At 33.3% G+C, this 22774-nt stretch overlaps 1 protein-coding gene across 3 annotated transcripts in view; it reads right to left on the bottom strand.

Moving 5' to 3' along the window:
- MKLN1 (muskelin 1) overlaps positions 1-22774 on the bottom strand; it is a 178691-nt gene that overhangs the window by 75079 nt on the left and 80838 nt on the right. For all 3 annotated transcript variants that reach the window (XM_029233749.1, XM_029233750.1, XM_029233751.1), the window contains exons 7-8: positions 8121-8198; positions 5139-5204 (exon numbers count right to left, since the gene is read on the bottom strand). In XM_029233749.1, the coding sequence (XP_029089582.1) occupies positions 5139-5204; positions 8121-8198 (144 nt within the window). The remainder of the gene's footprint in view (positions 1-5138; positions 5205-8120; positions 8199-22774) is intronic.

The following is a 22774-nucleotide window of genomic DNA, read 5'->3' as shown; positions in this document are numbered from 1 at the left end:
AAGATGAAACAATTATACCAAAATACTATAGGTTAGTTAGAACGTGGAATTATGAGTGAGATATTTTTTCCCTCAACACAGCACTGCTTTTCATGTTGTTTTAAATTGCTTTTCAAAAATTTTTAAATTGTTTAAAAATATTTCCACTGTGAGATTCTGTCAAAAAAACAAACACAAAAGAAAGATCTCTAAATTTACATCAAATTCTCTCAGCAGAACTAATCAGTATATATTTGTAGATAAATAGGTTGCATATAAAAATACATATTATATAAATAATATATATTGATACTTACATATAAGACATTATTTCATTTAACTCTCACAGCAACTTAATTTATTATTCCTGTTTTTATTGTCATTATAACTCATTCAAGATCAAACAAAAAGTCGGTGGTAAAGTCAGGACTGAAATCCAGGTATCTCTCTCTCTCTCTCTCTCATACACACACACTTCCTTCCCACACACTCAACCTCCAACCACTATATTTAATTGTTATATCAGTAAACCTGGACTAGAAAAGGTTCTTTCAGAGACTTAACAAGAAATACAACTTTGAAGATAATTAAAATCAACCTGATGATAGCAGTTATAAGACTCTGGTACATAAATGATAAAATAAAAGTATATGAAACCACCTTGGTAAATTATGCTATTAATAATTTTACAATAGAAGCAGAATTTCTAGAGAAAAAAATCCCAAAGATATCCCAGATTCTGCTCCTACACCCAAATTAAATTCAGAAAGCACCAACTGTTACCCTAAAAAAATGCAAAGTCTACATAACCTTTAATTTTTCTACCTAGATTCCAAGGTAATAAGAACTACAGCTTTAAGGAAATATAGTCTATATACTAGAAAAGAACAAACAGAATCACCAGAAAATTTAAATATATTAGAGTATAACCAATAACATAAATTCACCTCAGAAAAATATTAGCATATTACAACAAATGACATCATGACACAATCCAGTCATCAAGGTTTAAAGCAATATCAGAGTGTAGTTTCCAAGTAAATATTTTTCTTTCAACTCGAAGGAAAATGGATTTTAAAATTTTGATTCAGTTCAACAAATATTCAGTACACACTTACTCCATACCAGGCTTTGCGGCCATAAAAATAAATAATGCAAGATTCTTGTTTTTCCCCTGTCAATAAGAATATTGGGGATGGGAGGTAGAAAGGAGAAAGCTGAATAGAGAGGAATGGGATACATAACACCTACACAAGCAACTCTAGAACAATTTGGAAATCATTATAGTAAAAATAATAGTATGAACAAAGTGCTATGTAAATACAGAAAGGGAAATGATTATTCTGCCTGGACCTGTCTTCCTGAACCCCAAACAATATATCTAACCGCTTACTTGACGTATCTATATACTTGAATGTCTAACTGGCATCTCAACCTGTCTAAAAACAAGTTGCTGAACAACCCACCATATTTAATCCACTTGTTTTACCCATCTTAGGGAAAGGCTATACTATTTTCCCAACTACTCAGGTCAAAACCTTGAGTCATTCATTACTCGTTTCACTCACACCTCATATCCAATCCATCAGTAAATCCTGTCAGCTGTATGTGACATCTTCAAAATACATCCCAAATCTGACCAATTCTCAACACTGTGATCACCACTCTAGTAAAAGCCAATGCTATCATCACTTCTCTGGTAAGGAACTGCCTCGTTAAAGGTCGCTCTGCTTCTGCCCTTCACCCAATTTGTTTTTTGTTAAAATGCAAAGTCAGTAACATTTCTCAAAACCCAACAATATTTTCCTTTAATCATCTCACTATGAGTAAAGGTTAAAGTTCTTACAAAAGAACTCAATACAACTGCCCTTCACTACCTCTCTGACTTTATCACCTTTACTCTCTTCCTCACCCACCTTATATCTAGCAACAAATAATCTGGGAAAAAAACAAGAGTAGAGGAAAGGTGGTCAAGAGTTTACTTTGGAAACACTATTATTTCAACAATGAATACCACTTACACAGAGCAAGGAATTTCATTTGAAATTTTATATGAATACCAGCAGTATTTACTTACCATGTAATGTCAAAACTTAATAGAAATATTTAACCCTTTAAAAAATATAGGTAATGAATCTTCCCAATAAACTCCGCAAAGGCAGACAAAAATATTACATACCATTTCAAGAGTATTATGGGCCTCCTTAAAGCCCACTCATGAAGCCTCATCTAAGAAAACAAGGAAATACTAAAAAGGATAGAGCATGGTGATAGAAAGGAATATAGATAGCAATGGTTAACTGAAACAAAAGAGTCGGAATGCCAGGGTATGGCAGTTACTAGACTTTTGAATGGCATTTAAAAAATTCCTTTTGTTTTCTCTTGATATATCAGATTCCTGGATTACCCACCCTCACAACCAGACACGTGTTTAAACTTAACCTAAACCACTATTCTAGAGTCTTATGAAAGTTCAAAGCTTTTTCTGACTTGGTTGACTCCTAGGGCATCTTTCCTTACATTTCTCTCTGCTTCCAGACACCTGAATCCTCAGAAGCTGCATTTCTCCTCTATCTCAATCTGGATCCCAACCCTAATTGCATCACCAGTTCATTTATACATATTTATAAAGAATTCCATACCAATATGTTTTACACACCATCCCTATAACTCATACTCCCTATTACTCATATAAAGGATCATCTGAATGTGGTTAAACCCCTTCAACTTCACCGTTTACATAGTACTGTTTCCACACTATAAGTGGTAATGGTAACATATTGACCATCAAGCTCACTTGAGTTATGGACAACTTTATATTAACTATCATGATATTAACTATCATGATTATTTAGTTTTACCAGACTTTGGTTCCTGTTAAAGGCTCAAAATCTCATTTAATCATCACACATGGACCTAAATAAAGCTTGACCCAGCATTCAGAAAGTTTGGGGGGGGGTGGGAAAAAAGCACTGAAACAGACACAAAATGGCTCTAAATAATAATCCCTCTATTGATGGCTAAGTCCCTAAATTTCCTATAGTAGAAATATTTGCTTAAAAATATATTCACAAAGTACTTTTATTACATTTTTATCAACTAGTGCTCATACAGAAGTATGGATACTGATCAATTTTTCATTGTAGACCTTTGTCAACCTATAATAAAGCCTCAGAAACTATGAGAGATTATGCCTTTAATGATTCCATCTGGAATATATCCCATGCCTATAATAAGTCATTCTTATTTACAATGACTTACTTTAAGTCATTGCTTTCTTATAATTATTGTTTCTAAAGCAAACCAAGTAAATACTGAAACAACCCTTTTCCTCTCCTTGAAATATTTTTTTAAAGGGAATGGGGATAAGGACCTTGAGTCTGCTGAAACCCTGCCCTTAATGCATAAAACCAAGATATTACAGAAAAATATGTGGACCTTTATCACTATATGCTGTAAGTATTTTACTTAAAGGATCTCTGACCTGAAAAGTCAGCATTTAATCGTCAATGACTCTGCTCACACAAAGTTCTGTCAGGATATTTGCCTATCATTTGAATCTTCTCATTTTCCATTCTCAAATATCATGGATTACAAAAAAAGAGAAAAACTTCCTCTTTTCTTACACATTTATTTTACCTATTTTATACAGTCCATATTCCATAATAAGCAACACAGTAAGCACTATGAAAATTCCTTCTGCTCCCTGATAAGGTGAACTTTAAATGTTAAAGTAAACCACATTACTTTCGCATTTAAGGAAAACAGCATTTTGTCTAGAAAATTAAAGTAGCTTTTCAACACTCTTTTCTAGTATTTTATTAGCAATTAAAAAAAGAATTTAATAATATTTTCATTATGACTGAGAAGAAGAAGAACAGCATTATAAATTCCACTGTATGTTCAAAAGAGGAGAAAAGCTACTGTGGACAATCTAAACACAAATTTTCAACTCTTTTTTTATACCGTATTTAATTTTGGATTAAAAAAACCAATTTCTGTATAGATCTGGTTCTTTGAGAAATAAGCATGTGCATATTTACTGAACTCTCAGGTAGAAAAAAAGATGCTTAGGACTCTACAGCTGAGTCAAGCCTATTTTTGTGGGAAGGAAGGGGTCTGGGAAGAGGGGCCAAGATAAGGAAAGCAAATTCCTATGCCTCAAAATGAACCTTTTCCAAAGAGACCCTAATAATACTCCCAAACAAACTCACAGGTTACTACACAAATTTAGCAGTTAATTGTAAATATTATAATTCCTCCTTTTATTTATAAAACATTTGTGAAAACACATTAATGCCTAGATGATTATTATCTGCATTGCAATAATCTTAGTAATTATAATGAGTCAAAAAAACCTTATTCCTGAAGCACTATTGTCAGCATAATACAATAATAGAACAGAGTTTTTATTACCCTTGGAAAAAGTAAAATATTATTTGGGTGGATACTGGCATTGTATGTGGTAAAGTTTTCTAAAACCAAATAATAAAATAAAATTATACAAAATTCTTGGTATTATTTGCTTTTCAAGATGGTAGTTTGAAACCTATTATAATTTTAGCATTAACCTCTAAATATAATGGTATTTAAGCTGTTCTAGGCTGTAGAAACCTAAGCAAAATTTTCAGTACCAAGTTGCAGAATAAAATTAAAAAGAAGACTAAAACAAATTATTTATAGGCTTGTGGACAGTGTTTAGCAATTTATGCATCTACCAACACTTAGGCTACTTAATTTTATATTCTCTCCCTCTAAAATATATCTTAATTCTCTTTTACTGCAACAATTCCCATATTACGGCATTAAAATATAAATGCACTAAAAATCCAGAAATACTCCACAGTATACTATGGAAATCAAACACATATAAAACTACACACACACACACACACACACACACACACACCTCTAAAGGGCTGCACATTACATTTCTTTTAGGTTATCTAATTTCCTTTGTGCAGCAGCCTCCCCTCCCTGACGTGCCATTGCCTAGTTTAGGTTATTACCTGTAGATAATGGCAATTTTCTTTGCTACTTGGTTATGGCCAATGACATTTAACTTGGTAAGGAATGGAAAGAAGTACATTTATGAGTACCTGATATTTAAATGTATAATTTTTTTAAAGAATTTGCTTTCCATTCCAAGTAGTCCTCACCTGTTTGAACATCAATAACCATCTGATGGCCTCCTCTCATTCCTGGTCGGTTATCTTCTCCATCACCTGAAGTAGAAACAATATTTTCTTTAAAGAAATACCACAGAACAACTGCATATCCAGAGTAACTTCATTCATAAGTCTGTAATGAGTAGTGAGAATAACACACACTTATTCTTTCAATATTAAGAATAAGAGGACTCGTAAGAGATATAATATGACATAACTAAGTTTATAATAATTATCTTGCTCTTTTTTTCTAATTGCTTTCAGGCTCTTAATGCAACTGGAAGCTACTTTCAACTTATTTAGGACCAATGCCATAAATCAGCAAAGACACAGGATATTCCACAAAAATGTAAAATCTCTAAACTAGTGAAGTGACAAAGTGAAAATGGAAAACAATCACAGAACTAGATCACAGGTCTATAACTCCAGGCATGGTTTATTAGTATAATGAGCAGTTTTAAAGTTCATAAAACCAGCTACTGAAAACTAAGATGCTATCAAGTTTTACATTAATGATAAATTCATCACTGTATTAATTTTGTGCCAATATTTCAAAAATCATCTCCCACATAATCTACCAACTATTTTATTTGAGTAGTACTGTCTGACAAAATGTAAGATTTGCTTCCCTTTGATTATTTACATCACAAAGCTTAATAGGCAGGTTTAAATATAATCAGTGAAAATTTTAAACCTCTGAAGAAAAAAACTATTGTTTAACTTATATTTATCTTATTTTATATCAGATCTTTTATATATAACTTAATTTCAATGGTTCAAAAGGTTACAGGATTCTAATGCCTTACTTGATGTAAACCAGAAAACCTGAGGTTTTCTTTGTAACTCTCCCATTAACTGAAATACATTACTTTAGGTAATAACTTTCCCTGTATCAGCTTTCTCCTATGTAAAATAGGGAACATCCAATTTTTTTTTAAATTGTGTTTTTTAGGTAAAGGGCATTTTTATTTTTATTTTTTATTTATGTATTTTTTGGCCACGCCATGTGGCATGCGGGATCTTAGTTCCCCAGCCAGGGATCAAACCCATGCCCCCTGCACTGGGAACCCAGAGTCTTAACCACTGGACTGCCAGTGAAGTGCCGGGAACATCCAAATTTTTACTAATTCCCCAGGGGTATTATGAAAAAGACTGAAATACCAGTTCTTGTATATTATAAATAAGATGCAAAACTGAAGCCGTATTCAAGCCCTAATCATTCAAAAGTTTCCTGCAAATTCTTTCTCCTTTTTAATAGCTAGGTTTAGAATTTATAGCTCATTATTGTTGAAGTTTCACCCTTTTTTCCCTTCTTCCCCCAATTAGTAAAGTCAGTATTACCACCTTCAAGAACAGATTAAGAGGGAATTCCCTGGTGGCACAGTGGTTAAGAATCTGCCTGCCAATGCAGGGGGACACGGGTTCAATCCCTGGTCTGGGAAGATCCCACATGCCACGGAGCAACTAAGCCCGTGCGCCACAACTACTGAAGCCCGTGTGCCACAACTACTTAAGCCCGTGTGCTCTAGGGGCCGCATGCTGCAACTACTGAAGCCTGAGCGCCTAGAGCCCATGCGCTGCAACGAGAAGCTACCGCAATGAGAAGCCCGTGCACTCCAACAAAGCGTAGCCCCTGCTCACTGCAACTAGAGAAAGCCCGCATGCAGCAATGAAGACCCAATGCAGCCAAAAAAAATAAATAAATTTAAAAAATAGGGCCTCCCTTGTGGTGGTGCAGTGGTTAAGAATCCAGCTGCCAATGCGGGCGACACGGGTTTGAGCCCTGGTCTGGGAAGATCCCACGTGCCGCAGAGCAACTAAGCCCGTGTGCCACAACTGCTGAGCCTGCTGCGCTGTAGAGCCCGCAAGCCACAACTACTGAGCCCATGCGCCGCAACTACTGAAGCCCGCACACCTAGAGCCCATGCTGCACAACGAGAGAAGCCACCGCAATGAGAAGCCCGCGCACTGCAACAAAGAGGAGCCCCCACTTGCCGTAACTAGAGAAAGCCCGCACGCGGCAAGACCCAACGCAGCCAAAAATAAATAAGTAAAATAAAAATTTAAAATAAATAAAAAATAAAGAAGACAGATATTTGATCATTAAAAAAAAGAACAGATTGTCAGTATGTTTGCATTTTATATATTTAATCCATTAGTTTTCAAATATAATAGTCTGCTACAACATGCACTTCTCAAGAAAATTACCTCATATATGACTGATAAAGCAGGAAAATGATGCTTATATAACTCAGAAATCATGGAGGTTCATAAGCAATTTTCTCCAGTATATTAATGTTTAACACTATTTGAGGAAAGCTTTCTCACACTTAAAATGAAGGCTTTAGCAATGTATGAAGACCACAGGAGGTGGTCTTCAGCTTGAGGGTCTACAGCTCAAGGAAAGAAGCATGAGCCCTAGGGCTTAAAGCTCCAAAATCACTGTGATGCTCAATATAAATGCCTATATTTAACTGTACTAGTATTTATTTTTATTAGAATTGTTATTTTTTATTATTAGTATCTGGTTATATTATTAGTTTTTATCATTAGTTTTTATTATTAGTATCTGATTATAAAGTTCCACAGATTTAGAATGGTATGTCCCATTTCTACTTCTCTCATAAGCCCTATTAGCTTTTGTGAGCAATTCTGCAGAACTTAAGGTTTTTCAGGGACACGTTTGGGATTACAACACAATAGCCTATAATTTTATAGTGTCTCTATAAAAGCAGTTTATGATGGTATTCTGTGTAAAAAATGCCCAACCTTCTGTTATAGCAATAAAACAAAAAGGTTTAAAAGAAAAATTTAATATAATAAACTTCCCCTGCCATCTAGTTGAGGAACCTATGTCTTGTTTTAAACACCTGCTTTTCGTTAATAGGGTACAGTGAAACTTGAGCTACCTTCGGATACATGAAACTGGGACATTAAAGAAAAAGCACCCACAACCTAGAAGGTAGGACTTACCTTTGGTGCTTTTGGGAATGATTTGACTCCATCGTGGCTTATATTCCTGTTGACTGATATACTGATTGAACAAGCCATCTGCAAATATCAAAGAAAGAGAGAATTACACCCTAACAGCTTACACTTTTTATTACAGCAAAAAAGACCAAAATGTAGAAGCCTACATTAAAGAAAATTACTAATATGTCACTAATACAATAGCACATTTTCATAAAATATGTGTCAGTTCAGTTTTTATGCTACCTCAAATATAAATAGCAAAGTATTAGTTGACACAACCATGTAAACGAATTGTTTTTAGTGGCAGCTCATACTAAGCTTACTAAGTTTCCCCCATTTTTGTACTACTATACAAAAAAGCTAGAGAAGGAAATGGGAGCTCCAACAACTTTGGTCTAGGCCCTTGTATTTTCAGGAAAAAAAACAACTAATCCTTTAAAGTGAAAATACCATTTTTAGAGTTTTCTTTGAGTACAAAACTACATAGAGATAAAAGCACCAGTAATAGTAATAGTATATTTATTGAATACTAAATGTTAGAATCTGTGCTATCTTACTTATCTGATTTAATTCTAAAAAACAGCCTTATGAATTGGGCATTATCATCTTCATTTTACAGATGTGGAAATGCATATTTAGAGAAATTAATGAATTTAACCCAAATCACACAGCTCTTGAGTGGTGGGGCTGGGACTCATGTTTCACTATGCTTTACTTACTTCATTAATAAATTCTAAATCTCCTTCTTAAGAGGAGTTGTTACAGTACAGTAACTAGTTGTTACACTAGGTACTACTATGGTCATGGGGACTGAACTCCCCACATATATCCATTCTACCCCAAATTATCATCAAGTCCTAATCCTGTGCCCCTCAACAAAGATTAGTTTAAGAATGGTATGAAACCCAATTCTGGCTAATGAAACATGAGGATCTCTGGTGGGGGTGGGGTGGGGGGGCCTTCAAGGAAATGTTTCCTTACTTTTAAATGACTCTACAGAGAAGAAGAAAGTACTTTTGTTCCTCTGGAAATGTTCAGAATCTGTATGAAAATATACATTCCTGCTATAGCCCATTTGTAGAGGTCTGATAATGAAATCAACTCTATAATGATGACAGGGCAGAGAGAGATTAAGAAACTGGGTCACTGAATTGACTAACCATGAAATTTACCTTATCTCTGGACTTCTTGTTATATGATAAAATAACATTTCCTTACTTTTTAAACTAGGGTTTTCTTTGACATGAACCCAAACAGATTATAATTTATAGAGTTACCCTTACTATAATTCTGTCATTTGACTCTGATTTCAATCTGAATAAAGGATTCCCTTTTGCTTCATTTAGTCACTGAAAGCAAATACTTTTCCAAAGAATTTATAAGTAAAACTGTCTGTTCTCTGTGACTTGTATACTTGCCAGAGACTGCGTAATTTACAAAAACCTCCCTAATCTCTTTCTTTTCTGGGTAATTATGAAACTCAGTGGTAACCACACCCTTCAGCTTTCAAGTCTTTCCAGATGGCTTTAACTGAAAACCTCTATCCCATAAACTCATCTAGTTTCTTTTTTCTTTGCCCATGGGACTTTAAAAAATTCTTGCAAAAAACAAAGTTCTCTCCTCTTAAATTAGCACTCACAAATTAGCATTTATGTTTTAATTGTTAAAGTAAGGGGGAACAAGTGGATTCACAACTTATTTTAGTGAGAGTGTTTCTATCATATCACCTACTCCCCCATGGGCTTTTCTGACAATTCTTGCCCCATCCAGCCTACTCTGGCCAATACTGGTTTCCCATTACAAGAGCTGGAAATCTTTTCTTTTTTCAGATAAAATGTTGTGGGGCTCCTATTAATAGCAATGATAAGATGATAATAAAATATTAATCATAAATTTAGTATTATATAGAAGTAAAACACAGTAATTAAATTTTATTCCATTTTGTGAAAGGCACATAAAAGTTAAATGATTCTTTTTAAAAACCTTAAACAGAGAAGATAAAATTAATCAATATAAACAATGATTTTAAAATATTAATTCCACATAATGGCTAACTGAAGAGGAGAGAGAGAAAAAAGTAAAGATGGGAGTATATGGAGATGGGTAGAAAACTGAGGGAGATAAGAAAACTCAAGACATGAAAAATACAAAGCAAAAATAGAGACAATTAGAAAAGTAATAAATTTCATACTTTTTAATAGTGCCCAATTGCCATATTACTAAAGTGTCCCATACTAGTTAGTTACACGACTTTTGATAAGTCAAACAAGTTCCTCATCTGCAAAACTGGTGTTTAAGAGTTGGACAGGGCCTGAGGTTCCTTCCACACTGTGGCATACTAGGGTCCCACCACTGTTAGAACCAATATATTTACTCGAACTGTGTGTGTCTGGCTGATCCCACCTATGTTTATCTTAGAAAAGTCTCCATCTCCTCTTTCTCCTTAAGTCTTCTGTGACTATTCTGAAAAAGAAATCACAATCCACTGGGGGAAATTCTTCTAAGAGCTCTTAAGGCAGTAATCACAGGAAATAATCTGACGGATGACCCCATTCCTGATCTTTAAAGTCATTCTGAACACTGCAGGTAAAATTAAATTCTCTAATTGTTTCTTCAACTAATCCTTCTATCCCCACTCTTAACTAACCTGAAAAACTTACAAATACTCTACCCATCAAGAGCTTCACAGTTTCTCTTCTATCAAACACAACTGTCCTATGAAAATATTGTCAGGAATTTTCAAGTAAAAAAAGCAAACTCTCAAACATTATACCATTTTTGTAAAATCATTTCATAAACACACAGATGAAAAGAAAAAACACTGACATACATCAAAAAGTTAAAAGTGATTTTCTTTGGTTGGCAGGATTAGGATGATCGTGATTTTTGGTTTTGGTTTTTGCCTTTGTACTTCTTTGTTTTCCCAATTTTTTTGCATTGAACTCTATTATTACTGGAAGAAAGGTCACAAAACAACTAGATATGTGGAATTCTTTTCTAAACTTTGGAAAAACTTCGTAACATACTGTTATTACCAATATAAACCATTTTCACATACTTTGTTACCCCTGAAATGTCTCTTCTTCACAGGTCACTAGACACATTCACGTTTCTACAAGCAGTGCTTTGTACACTGACATTAGCTTGTTTTAACAAGGACAAAGAGAGCTAAATATGCACAAAGGATTTATGATCAAGCATGCAGAGGAAATTACTTCCAAAATTTAAACATTAAGTAATCCAAACTTAAAATATTAGAAATTATGATGATTTTACACTAGATACAATTAATCCTCTCTTGAATAATGACAGTTAATAGCATAACATCAGAGATGCTCAGTATATAATAAATGCTTAGAATGGAAAAAAGAGCAGGGGGTGGAGGGACTTTCCCAGCCACATGGTTGACATTTCCTTTGAGTCATCTTAATCTTACTAAGTTCCTTACATTACAACAAACTGTACATAAAACTTCTACCTCCAATAAAGCATACTCCTAGTACATAATGGCACCCTGACAAGTCACACCAATCTTGTACAGTAGTCAAGCAAACATTAAAAAAAAATTGCTTGGCGAACTTTTTGCCTCCTTCTGTCTCAAGTAAATTCCTTTTCTCTTCACTAGTCTAAAGTTCACACAATTCTCTTTGATATCTCTTACTTTTCCTTGGAGACTATTAGAAAACTTGAAGAAAATTATTTCAATATAGCATTATCAAATCTGGAAGTAACTCTCTAAAAAGATCTTACCAAAGAAGAAAGAGTTGACTTTTATTGCACACTTACTGTGTGCAAGACATCACAAAGGTTAATTCATTTACTCCTTAAAATAAATCTACACAATGGTCATTATTAATTATTGCAAAGATTAGAAAATCAAGGTTCAGAGAAATTAACATCATGCCCAAAGACTCTAAACAAAAGGTATAAAACCCAATTCCAAAGTCTAAAATCTTTTCAACTCTTCATAGAATGCATGTAAATAAATACAAACACACAAATAATAGTTTTTAAATTACAATCTAAGATTACACACTATAATAACAGACAGCAAAATTTACCTATTCAACAGCACTTCAATAGACAGCAAAATTTACCTATTCAAAAGGAAGACTGGGAAACATAACTCACCATACCAGATCATTCTACTGCAATATTAAACTGATTATAATAGAAGAGGGATAAAACTAAAACAGTTGAAATATATTATAGTTAATTATAATTTAAAGGAAAAAATGTAATCTCCCTCTTAAATAAAGACATACTGGTAACTGTGGCTAAAGTTTACTTTTTATGTTTCGTTTCTTCTCTGGAACACTGGTTTGTCACTACTCCAGATCACTTTCTCACCTTAAGTATTCATTCATCTGGAAGTTGTTCCAGACAACAAAATGGCTAGTTTGAGAAGCTAGCTGTTCTACCAAAAACCAAAATAAAAACAAAAAACAAAACAAAACACCTCTTTTGGAGAAATCCTGGCTTACCATAAGACACAAAAGCTAGAAACATAAATTCCAGCCCTCTCACACCTCTCTACACTACTATTCAACTCTATTTAATTAACTTCTTGATACTTTCATGTTATAATATTAAACCATCTAATCACTCAAAATAAAAAATGACTTAAAAAACTATGTTGTACTTTGCAGAGAAACATGATAAATTAAAGATTACCCTCATTTAATCTATTACAATACATACTTTATTGCCTCTTGCCAGGGAAACTGGGTTGTCAATAAATAGTCCAGATCAGATCTGGAGCAAGTTATATTTAGTAGCTATTTTCAATGAAATAACATGCTTAAGAATCTTCTTTCATGCTCTCAAACAGAAAAGTAGTAATATAATGTTTTCTTGGTGAACAGTCATTTCAAGTGCTAAAGAAACTTTATTTTTTAATAGAACAAATTAAATTTTTCAAAATCAAACAGTCATAAGCTTGAAATCCTTGAGGTGATCAATAAAAATGCTACAAACATTAAAGCAGGGTAAAGATTTTTTGAAAATACATTGCTTTCAGTTCCTTGTTTTAATGTTAAAGAACTCCCTTTCAAGACCTAAAAACAAATGAAAAGCTGACACCTCTGCAGCCAAAATAATCTCGCCATGTTCCTTATATTTCTAATTCTTGAAAGGCCGCCTTTTGTTTGGTATGCTTACTTGCATATATTCTATATGATTCAGCAAAAAATCTGAGCTTTCTATTGAAACAATGACATTCTCATCTACAAAAATATGAAAACACCTCTTAACACTGTTTTAAAAGTCTCAAAAGCAAAAAAGTAAGGCATTTAAATGTTTATGAACTATTTTTAAAAATTACTTCTGTATTTTAAGAATTCAGGCAGTTGCTAATATTTCTATATGTCTACTTTTGACAAAAATCTAAAGCAGAAAATCAGAAGTGTCTGGCAAAAGTAAAACTATCCAAAAGAACTGAAAATATGACTTAGGAGAAATCACACTAAGACCCAGTTGCTAAGAATTTTCAAACTACTGAAAGGCTCCTGGTCCAATACCATCTCATTTTTCCCCTATGATTATGACTACAATAACTAAACACGTTTCATACAGTCCTAATTAGGCACAAGCTGTTCTTGTCTCTAATGGTGAAAGTACATAATTTTTTTTAAAGAAAAAAAATATATTCAAGCCTCATCCAAGATTAAAAAAGAAAACAGCACAGAATACAGTACTGCTGCCTACATTGAAACTTTTATCAAACTGATTTTTCACCAACACAGAGATTTTTTTTTAAAGAAAAAACTAAAAATTCACTTACAGGTACAGCATAAAAAAGTTTTTATAGCTCAAGAATAATAATGGCTGGGTAAAAGAGATTTTTTTAAAAAATTATGCATTTCAGCAGTTTGATTAAATTCTGAAAAGAGAAATACATGAAATACAACAATTTATGTTACAACAATAAATACTGGGGAAACTGAACCAGTAAATATTTACTTGGATGGTAAAGCATGGTGGTAAGATGAATAGATTCAAATTTTAGCTCTGCCACTTACCAGCTATGCTGTCTTAGGCAAATTACTTAATCACTGACATTTATTAAATTGAAATAATAATACTTACCTAGAAAGCAGGTACAAGAATTAATTCATATATAGTGTTTATTAGAGTAGATGGCATATCGGCCTTTGAATACATGAATAGTTATAATAATGAAGTAATATTTGGAACTATACCTGGCAAAAAACTAATAATTTTTTATGCACAAAATGAGAAATACGGTACAAAGGCAAATAGGAATTAAGAGAAGGAGGAGCAACTGAGGTGCAAAAATAATTTTTAAAAACTAGCTTGAAAGAGCTAGACTTGAAGAATGAGTTTTAAGTGAATGGTGATAAAAAGGAAAAGTAATCAGGGGAGGGAATACAACATAAACAAAAGCACAAAGGCATGACCTAAATGGGAAGGAAATCCAAAAAAGAGGATATATGTATATGTATAGCTGATGCACTTTGCTGTACAGCAGAAACAAAAACAACATTGTAAAGCAACTATACTCCAATTAAAAAAACAAAAAAAAGCACAAAGGCACGAATGAACAGGAATTAGGCAAAGAAGCCATCCTTCAGGAAGCAGTCTGATGAAAAAAAAAAAAAAGAGAGATTTTGCATTAGGAGTACTGCTGAGAAGAAAGTGTCCCGAGAGAAAAGCAATACCATAAGGAAAAATCTTGCTGTTCTAGAACACAGTCTTAAGAACCTATTTAAAACAGGAAAAACTCATTTCATTCAAAGATTAATAAAACTCAAAAACAACCAACTCAGAATTTATATAAAGATATAAAAAGGAAAAGAAAAAAAATTTTAAGTGGCAAAAGAATCTGATTCAACAGAAAAATGTAGTCATGTAATTGATGAAAATGGCCAAATACTTTTCCATGAATATAAAAGCTAAGTAAGAAACTCTCTTTATAAAAGATGAGCACAAATTAGAGATACAGTTAGAAAACAGAGATATAAATAGTTGAAAGAGATATGGTATGACAACAAAGATAAATAAAACATGAATGTCAGTTGAAGGAAAAGAGGAAGAAAAACAAAATGAATACATAACAGAAATGAAGACCAAAATAAGAAGGAAAGAAAACACTACTAACAATATAGTAATGGAAAAGAGAGAAAGAATTTAGAGAAGGTTGAAAAATTCAACATAAATGTGCAATTAAAATGAGAAAATAAAAGATATACATCTAACTGAAAGAAAACAAAAATACATAATAGTTAATTGACAGTGTCACCACACTGGAGTTGCCCTGTTTATAGAACTACAAAATAATATGTTTAATATATTTAAATATTTAAACAGCCAATAGGCAAAAACAGAGATTGCATTCAAAAGAGCAATAGTTGAAACTGGCAACAATGGAAACTGGTTAACAGTGAAATGACATTAAAAATGTATTTGGAGAAGATAATTGTCAATCTAGAATTCTATACCCAGTGAAAATATCCTTCAAGAAAAGAGACAAATTTTCAAGCAAACAAAAACTGAGAGAATTAATCTGCATTAGAAGAAATTCTAAAGGATGTGCTTAAGGCAGAAGGAATATGATCTTAGGTATAAAATCAAAGATTCAAATAGTAGTGAAGAGCAAAAAAATTAGTAAATATTTGGGTAAAATTAATGGACACTGTATAAAACAAGAACAGTAATATCTTCTAGGGTCTCTGAATATGGTATCAAAATAAAGAACAACAACAGCATATGAGTTGGAAGGTAAGTAGATGGGAGTTCAAAGTCCACTAAGTCCTTGTACGGATAAATTTTGTTAAGTATGTATATTTGTGGTTATTTATGGACTCACCATAAATAAAATAGAGTGTGTTACTTCCAAATAAAAAAATGAAAAGATTAAAAAGTTTAAAAAGGTAAGAGACAACAACCAAAAACAAGAAATAAAGGACATGACAAAATATATTAAGTAAAATGGTAGGTTTGAACCCATATATTTACCAGTAATTCAATCATGTAAATGAAATAAATGTTCAAATCAAAAGAAGGCAGAGTTTTTAAAAAACAACTAAATTTACAAGAGATACTTCTTTTAAAAAAGGATACAGAAAGCTTGAAATTAAAAGATGGAAAAAGATATGTAAATATTTAACAAATGAAAGCAGACATTAATGTAAGACAATTTATAACTTAAGGCAACAACATTAGTAGAGATAAAAACACACTTAAAGATAAAAGATTTCATTCAAAATAAAAGAATTTAAAATTTGTATTCATCTAGAAACATAGCTTCAAAATATACGAAGCAAAAACTGCCAGAATTATAAGAAGAGACAATTCCATAATCATAGTAGGAAGTGTTAACACATTTTTCTTAGTAATTGAGAGAATCAGACAGAAAACATTGGTAAAGCAGATTTATGCAACATGATTAGCAAACTGGACCAACTGGACATATATAGAACACTGCAGTAACAACTAAAGAACTGGATTTCTGTCCAAGTGTACCTAATATGTTTATAAAAATTGAACAAAGTGGGCCATATGGTAAGTCTTATCAAATTTCAAAGAATTGGAATAGTACAAAATATGTACTCTGACCACTATGCATTTATGCCAGAAATCAGTAATGAGGAAAAGAGCCAGAAAATCTTTATGTATTTGGAAATTAAAAACTATATTTCTATATAACTATGACTCACAAAAGAGCAATATCATTTCCTAATGAAATTACTGAACTGGACAAAAATGAAAACACTTCATAGCACAACTGAAAAAGAAGAAGAAGGAAATTTATATCCTTAAATGCATATATGGGGAAATAACAAAGTCTGAAAATTAATAAGCTAAGCATCAATCTCAATAAATTATAAAACGCATATTCATCTCAAAGAGGGAAAGAAGACAACATTAAATAAAGAGCATAAGCCAAGGACATAAAAGTTAACATAAAGAATCAACAAACCAGAAGTTGGTTCCCTCAAAAGATCACTGAACTTGCTAAGCTTATGGTGAAGGCAATAGATTGGGGGGACTTCCCTGGTGGAGCAGTGGTTAAGAATCCGCCTGCCAATGCAGGGGGCATGGGTTCGATCCCTGGTCCTGGAAGATCCCACATGCCACGGAGCACCTAAGCGCATGTGCCACAACTACTGAGCCTGCGCTCTAGAGCCCGCGAGCCACAACTACTGAAGCCCACATGCCTAGAGCCCGTGCTCTGCAACAAGAGAAGCCACCACAATGAGAAGCCAGCGCACTGCAACAAAGAGTAGCCCCGCTCACTGCAACGAACACCCAACACAGCCAAGAATAAATAAATAAAATAAATGTATTTAAAAAAAAAAGAAAGTAATGGATTAGGGAGGGAGAAAGAATTCATAAATAACCAATATAAGGAATGAAAAAAAGAGACATCTCAAGAAATTCTACAAACATTAAACAGATAATAAGGGGATATTAGGCACAGTTTCACATCCATAAGCTTGAAATTTTAGATGAAACTGAAACAAACTACTAGAAAAGTGTAATTTGTTAAAGCTCAATCAACCAACCAAACAACTCTGAAGAGTCCTACGAAGTTTCAAGAAACTGAATTGGTAAGCTAAAAATATTCCTGCAAGCAAATCTCAAGCACAGATAGCTCAATGGTAAATTCAACCAAGCATTTAAGAAAGAAATAATTCACATCTTACATTTATTCAGAAAATAGGAAGAAAAGGTTAACTCCTCAACACATTATGTGAAATTAGCCTAATAATGATACTAAACCTGAACAGGAAGATATGAGAAAGAAAAGGTACAAGGTCAACCTTACTAACAAAAATAGTTGGAAGAATTCTAACAAAACATTAGTCAATCTAAACCCAAAATAACTTTAAAAAATACATAACAAAGTTAAGTATATATGAGGTTTAACATTAGAAAATCATTTACTATGATTTCATATATTAATAGGGTAGGAAAATCATATCACAAAAGGTAGAGAAAAAGTGGCAAAATCCAATATCCATTTATGACACAAACTCTTAGGAATCTTGGAATCTGATACAGAATCTCCCAAAACCCCAGATCAAAAATATATTTAACAATGAAATGTAAAAAGCATTTCTTCTGGGATCATGAACTACACAGGGCTATCCACTATAATTATGCCATGGCAATCTTTTTCTAAAGATCCTGGCAGAGATTAAATACAAGGGGGAAAAAGTTATCAGGGTTGGAAAGAAAAATGTGTCATTATGCCTAAGTACAGCTGACCCTTGAACAAGACAGGTTGGAACCGCACATGTCCACCTATATGTGGATGTTTTTTCCAATAAATATATTAGAAAATTTTTTGGAGATTTTCAACAGTTTGAAAAAACTCGCAGATGAACCACACAGCCTAGAAATGTCAAGAAAATTAAGAAAAGGTGAGGTAAGTCATGAATGCACAAAATATGTAGGTACTGCTCTATCCATATTTATACAGGCATAAGGTGAGTGCTATTTAATATAAAATTAATAATGTGTTGGTTTTCCTACTGTTTTATAACTTTGCTTTCAAAGAATTACATTACTGTACAGTATGCCCCTCTCCCACCCTCTCTCAACTGGAGAAACTATCAGCCTATCATCAGAGGTAAATAGTTTTTAGAAAATATAACAATGTTTCCAATACTGTATTATAAATATGACTAATACTGTATGCCATAAAAATTTTATAACAATTCATTCATTAGCATAAAGACTAAGCTATTGTGAAGCAATTGTATCAATTACACTAGACTACCGTAAAGCAATCATATTGCTGCTGCTTCATTGCCAATGCATGAATTGTTAGACCTGTAAACAAATATGAATTTCTTTTTCCACATTAACTTTCATCTTTGATGTCTAGTGTTAGTAATGCATATAATACGTACAGTGTTTCGTATCACTAAGACAATATTGACACAGGTACTGACAATTTATCTTGTAAACAGATAATGTAAACTTACGATATTAATAAACATAGTACACACTGTAAATGTTTTCTCTTCCTTATGATTTTCTTAATAACATTTTCTTTATTTTATTGTCGGAATACAGTATATATATGTAACATATAAAATATGTGTTAATTGACTGTTCATGTTATTGGTAAAGCTTCCAGTCAACAGTAGGCTACTAGTAGTTAAGTTCTGGGGGAATCAGTTACACGTGGATTTTCAACTGTGCAAGCGGTAGGACAGGGGAGGGAGAGCTGGCGCCCCTAACCCCCACGCTGTTTAAGGGTCAACTGTATTTTAAACTGAATGAAAATGAAAACAACATAGCAAAATTTGTGAGATACAACTAAAGCAGTGCTTAAGGGAAATTCTTAACACCAAATGCTTACATTAGAAAAGAAGAATCTCTAATGGCTTCAGCTTTCATATTAAGAAGCTAGGAAAAGAAGAGCAAATTAAAACCAAAGTATGTGGAAAAAAGGAAATAAAAAAGATACAGAAATCAATGAAATAGAGAGAAAAGATAAAACAAAGAAACCAAGAGCTGTTTTCTTAAAATAAAACTGATAGATCTCTAGCCAGACTACCAAGAAATGAAAGACAAAAATTACCAATATCAAGAACATGATATGACATAAAGGACAATAATGGAATATAAACAACTTTATGCCAGTAAATTCATCAATTTAGATGAAATGGGCATATTCCTCAAAAGACACAAACTACCAATATTGCCTCAATAAGAAACAGAATATAAATAGCCCGATATCTATTAACAATACTAAATTTGTAGTTAAAAACCTTGCCACAAAAGTAACTCCAACAAGATTTGAGATCTCAAAAAAATTCTAAGGAGAGGGAAATAGGCCTACCATATAATTAACAACTATGGCATAAACCAAGGTATGGGAAGGAAGAGATACAGGGTGGGGTGGGGGTGGGCAGGAGTGTGGGGTGGAGTAGAGAAAAAAGAAAGGAGGAGGGGAAGAGGGAAGAAGGGAGGGAGAGAGATAAAGACCTCAAGTTTAAACTTTAGGACTACTTTATTAAACTTTAAACTTTATCTCCCCCTTGTCTCACAAAAGCAAACTTTTATTTCATTAACAAATAAGATAAACACTGCAAAGGGAGGTTTTCTTTAAGTATTTTCTGTTCCTGGGTGATTACTTTTGCCTATCATCACTGGATTCTACCTTTTTTCCCTGGCATTGTCAAAGAGGAAGTAGCAATGATTGGTTCAGGCATCACCTCTAATGAAATTAAACGTAAATGCAGGGATGTTTCTAGGCAAATAGGAAGCCTATTAGAGAAATAAATATAGCCCAACACTTTCTTAAAATATAGACCATACTTGAAGAAGAGCATACTAATATACCAAATACACTAAAAGCAGCTTTTGTTTCCTCCACTGTAAGAAATTTGAAAGATGCTTCTGATTCCCTAGACTTTCTTATTTACCAGGCAGGAACTTCTTACCCTTCTCTTCTATGTTTTTAACAGAGCAGAAGCCAAAAAACTTTGCAGTGTTTACTTCCTTATTTGTCCAACAAATCATCATCAGTGCAGTCAGCAGCAAACTGAACAACCCTGGAAGGAATGTTTATTAACTAAACACTGTTCCAAGCCAGTGAGGAGTATAAAAAGTATGACTTGGCTGTTAAGTCTCAAGAATAGTTACTATCAATTTTCCTAAACTTGGTTTCTTCCTAGAGTCAGAAGGATAAGTTAAGTCTCTGCAGTAGCAGAGTTGCACATGATGCTAACAGCTTCTCGTAAATGAGTATATTGCTAAAGAGACAATTTTAAAACCTGTTTTTAGCTAACTAATTACACAAAATTGCTGGTGGTTCTGTTGTTTACTTTACCTTAACAAAATATTAAATGCCTTAAAGATTTAAAACAAAACAAAAAAACCATAAAATTACTTGTGCCTTCTTCATCCTATAGTTAAAAAATACAGAATTCATTCTCAGAAATGGCATACACACACACACACACACATACTTTCATTAGTGGCATTTTGATGGTTTGGTAAGAGATTATTATATATGTTCCATTTCGGTATACTCCAAAGTATATTCTATTTCAAACGTAGTAATCATTTATTTGCAAGTATCATCATCAATTAAATAAATAGTAACAATATACAAGGCTGAGAGGCATGTTTGTTATTATAACACAATGGAGCTGCAAGCAATTCATTTTGAGTTAACTTTAAATTTATAAACTCAAAGAAGGCAGTACTGGTTCTGTTTAGCTGTAAAATATTCAACCAATATCTGATAAATGAGTAACTAATAATAATAAATGATAGTGATAAGACTAAAATATACGAAAACAGAGCACTGAGAAAGTCTATTATTCTTTCTTTCTTTCTTTCCGTAAAAAGAACAGAATTTCTATACAACTTTGTATCATTCCACAAGTTTCATAATTCAGCATTAAGTTGTTTTCACTCACAATGCTTCTTACTCCAAATGTGTGGGTCTTCTCCTTACACCAACCATTTCTCCAATTCTCTGACTCCAACTTGGTATCCAACCGAGAATCAATTCAATTCTGACACTATCTACCTGGAGTCAGTGTCAGATCTCACAAGTTAAAGGGCTCAGTTCCACAAGACTATTCCCACTTCAGATGCCAATCGCAAATCCCAAGCCACTGGTACTTCTGACCTACCAGCTATAAATTGGGGGTTCCCACAACCCCCACTCAGGTTCGATAATGCTAGAGTAACCACAGATTTCAGGAAAGCACTTTATTTACTATCACTGGTCTATTATAAAGAATACAAGTCTGAAACAGCCAAATGGAAGAAAGATGTAGGGCAAGGTACAGGTGTGTGTGTGTGTGTGTGTGTGTGTGTGTGTGTGTGTGAGGTTCCATTATGTAGGCATGATTGATTAAAACATGGTTTTAGGTGACTGAACACCATCTCTGACCCTGCTCCTCTCCCCAGAGGTCAGGGGTGGGGTTGAAAGTTTCAGCCCTCTAATCACATGGTTTGATCTTTCTGGAGATCTGAAGCTATCTAGGGACTCCAGCCACCAGTCATCTCAGCATACAAAAGACACTCATCACCCTGCAGATCCCAAGGGTTTTAGGAGCTGTGTGCCAGGAAAGAGAAAAGACCAAATATTTACTTTTTATTATACCACAGCACCTACTCTGTTCTTTGTTACTATGAAAGTGTAGGTTTTTTTTAAAGGATGCTACTCTATACTGCAACAACAGAGTTCCTTATTTTAAATAACAAAACATACCAGACCTTAAGTATTCAATTGGTGTCATCCTCCAAAACAATTACTTTGGGAGATTATATTATGTTCCAATATTCACATTTCTTTCAGAGCCAGAATACAGGCTACCCAAGAAAATCAGTAATTATGTAGCATCCACATCACACAGACGATGTTTCCAATACAAATCTCCTCATTCATTATTAACTGTATAATAATAAAATTTTTTGACTTATCCAAGCACTCCTCACCCTCAAATTACACTATTAAAAAAAATGACAATCTGCTATCAACAAAAATATGTAAAGGAATAGGTCACTGATACTGAAGGTAACATTAAAAGACTTTTTCTAAGTGGTTCAGTACTAATCAATGTTAGCATTTGTAAGTGCATGGTTTTCCAAGATGACAACTTAAATTTAGGTATGTGAGTTCAAGTATGTTACTTTCTTATTTTTCAAGTCTCATT

This window comes from Monodon monoceros, unplaced genomic scaffold (assembly GCF_005190385.1).
Source record: "Monodon monoceros isolate NGI ecotype Baffin Bay Population unplaced genomic scaffold, NGI_Narwhal_1 Super_Scaffold_2, whole genome shotgun sequence".
Classification (NCBI taxonomy): Eukaryota; Metazoa; Chordata; class Mammalia; order Artiodactyla; family Monodontidae; genus Monodon; species Monodon monoceros.
Note: the sequence above shows the minus strand (reverse complement) of the source record. Positions and strands in the feature narration are given on the sequence as shown.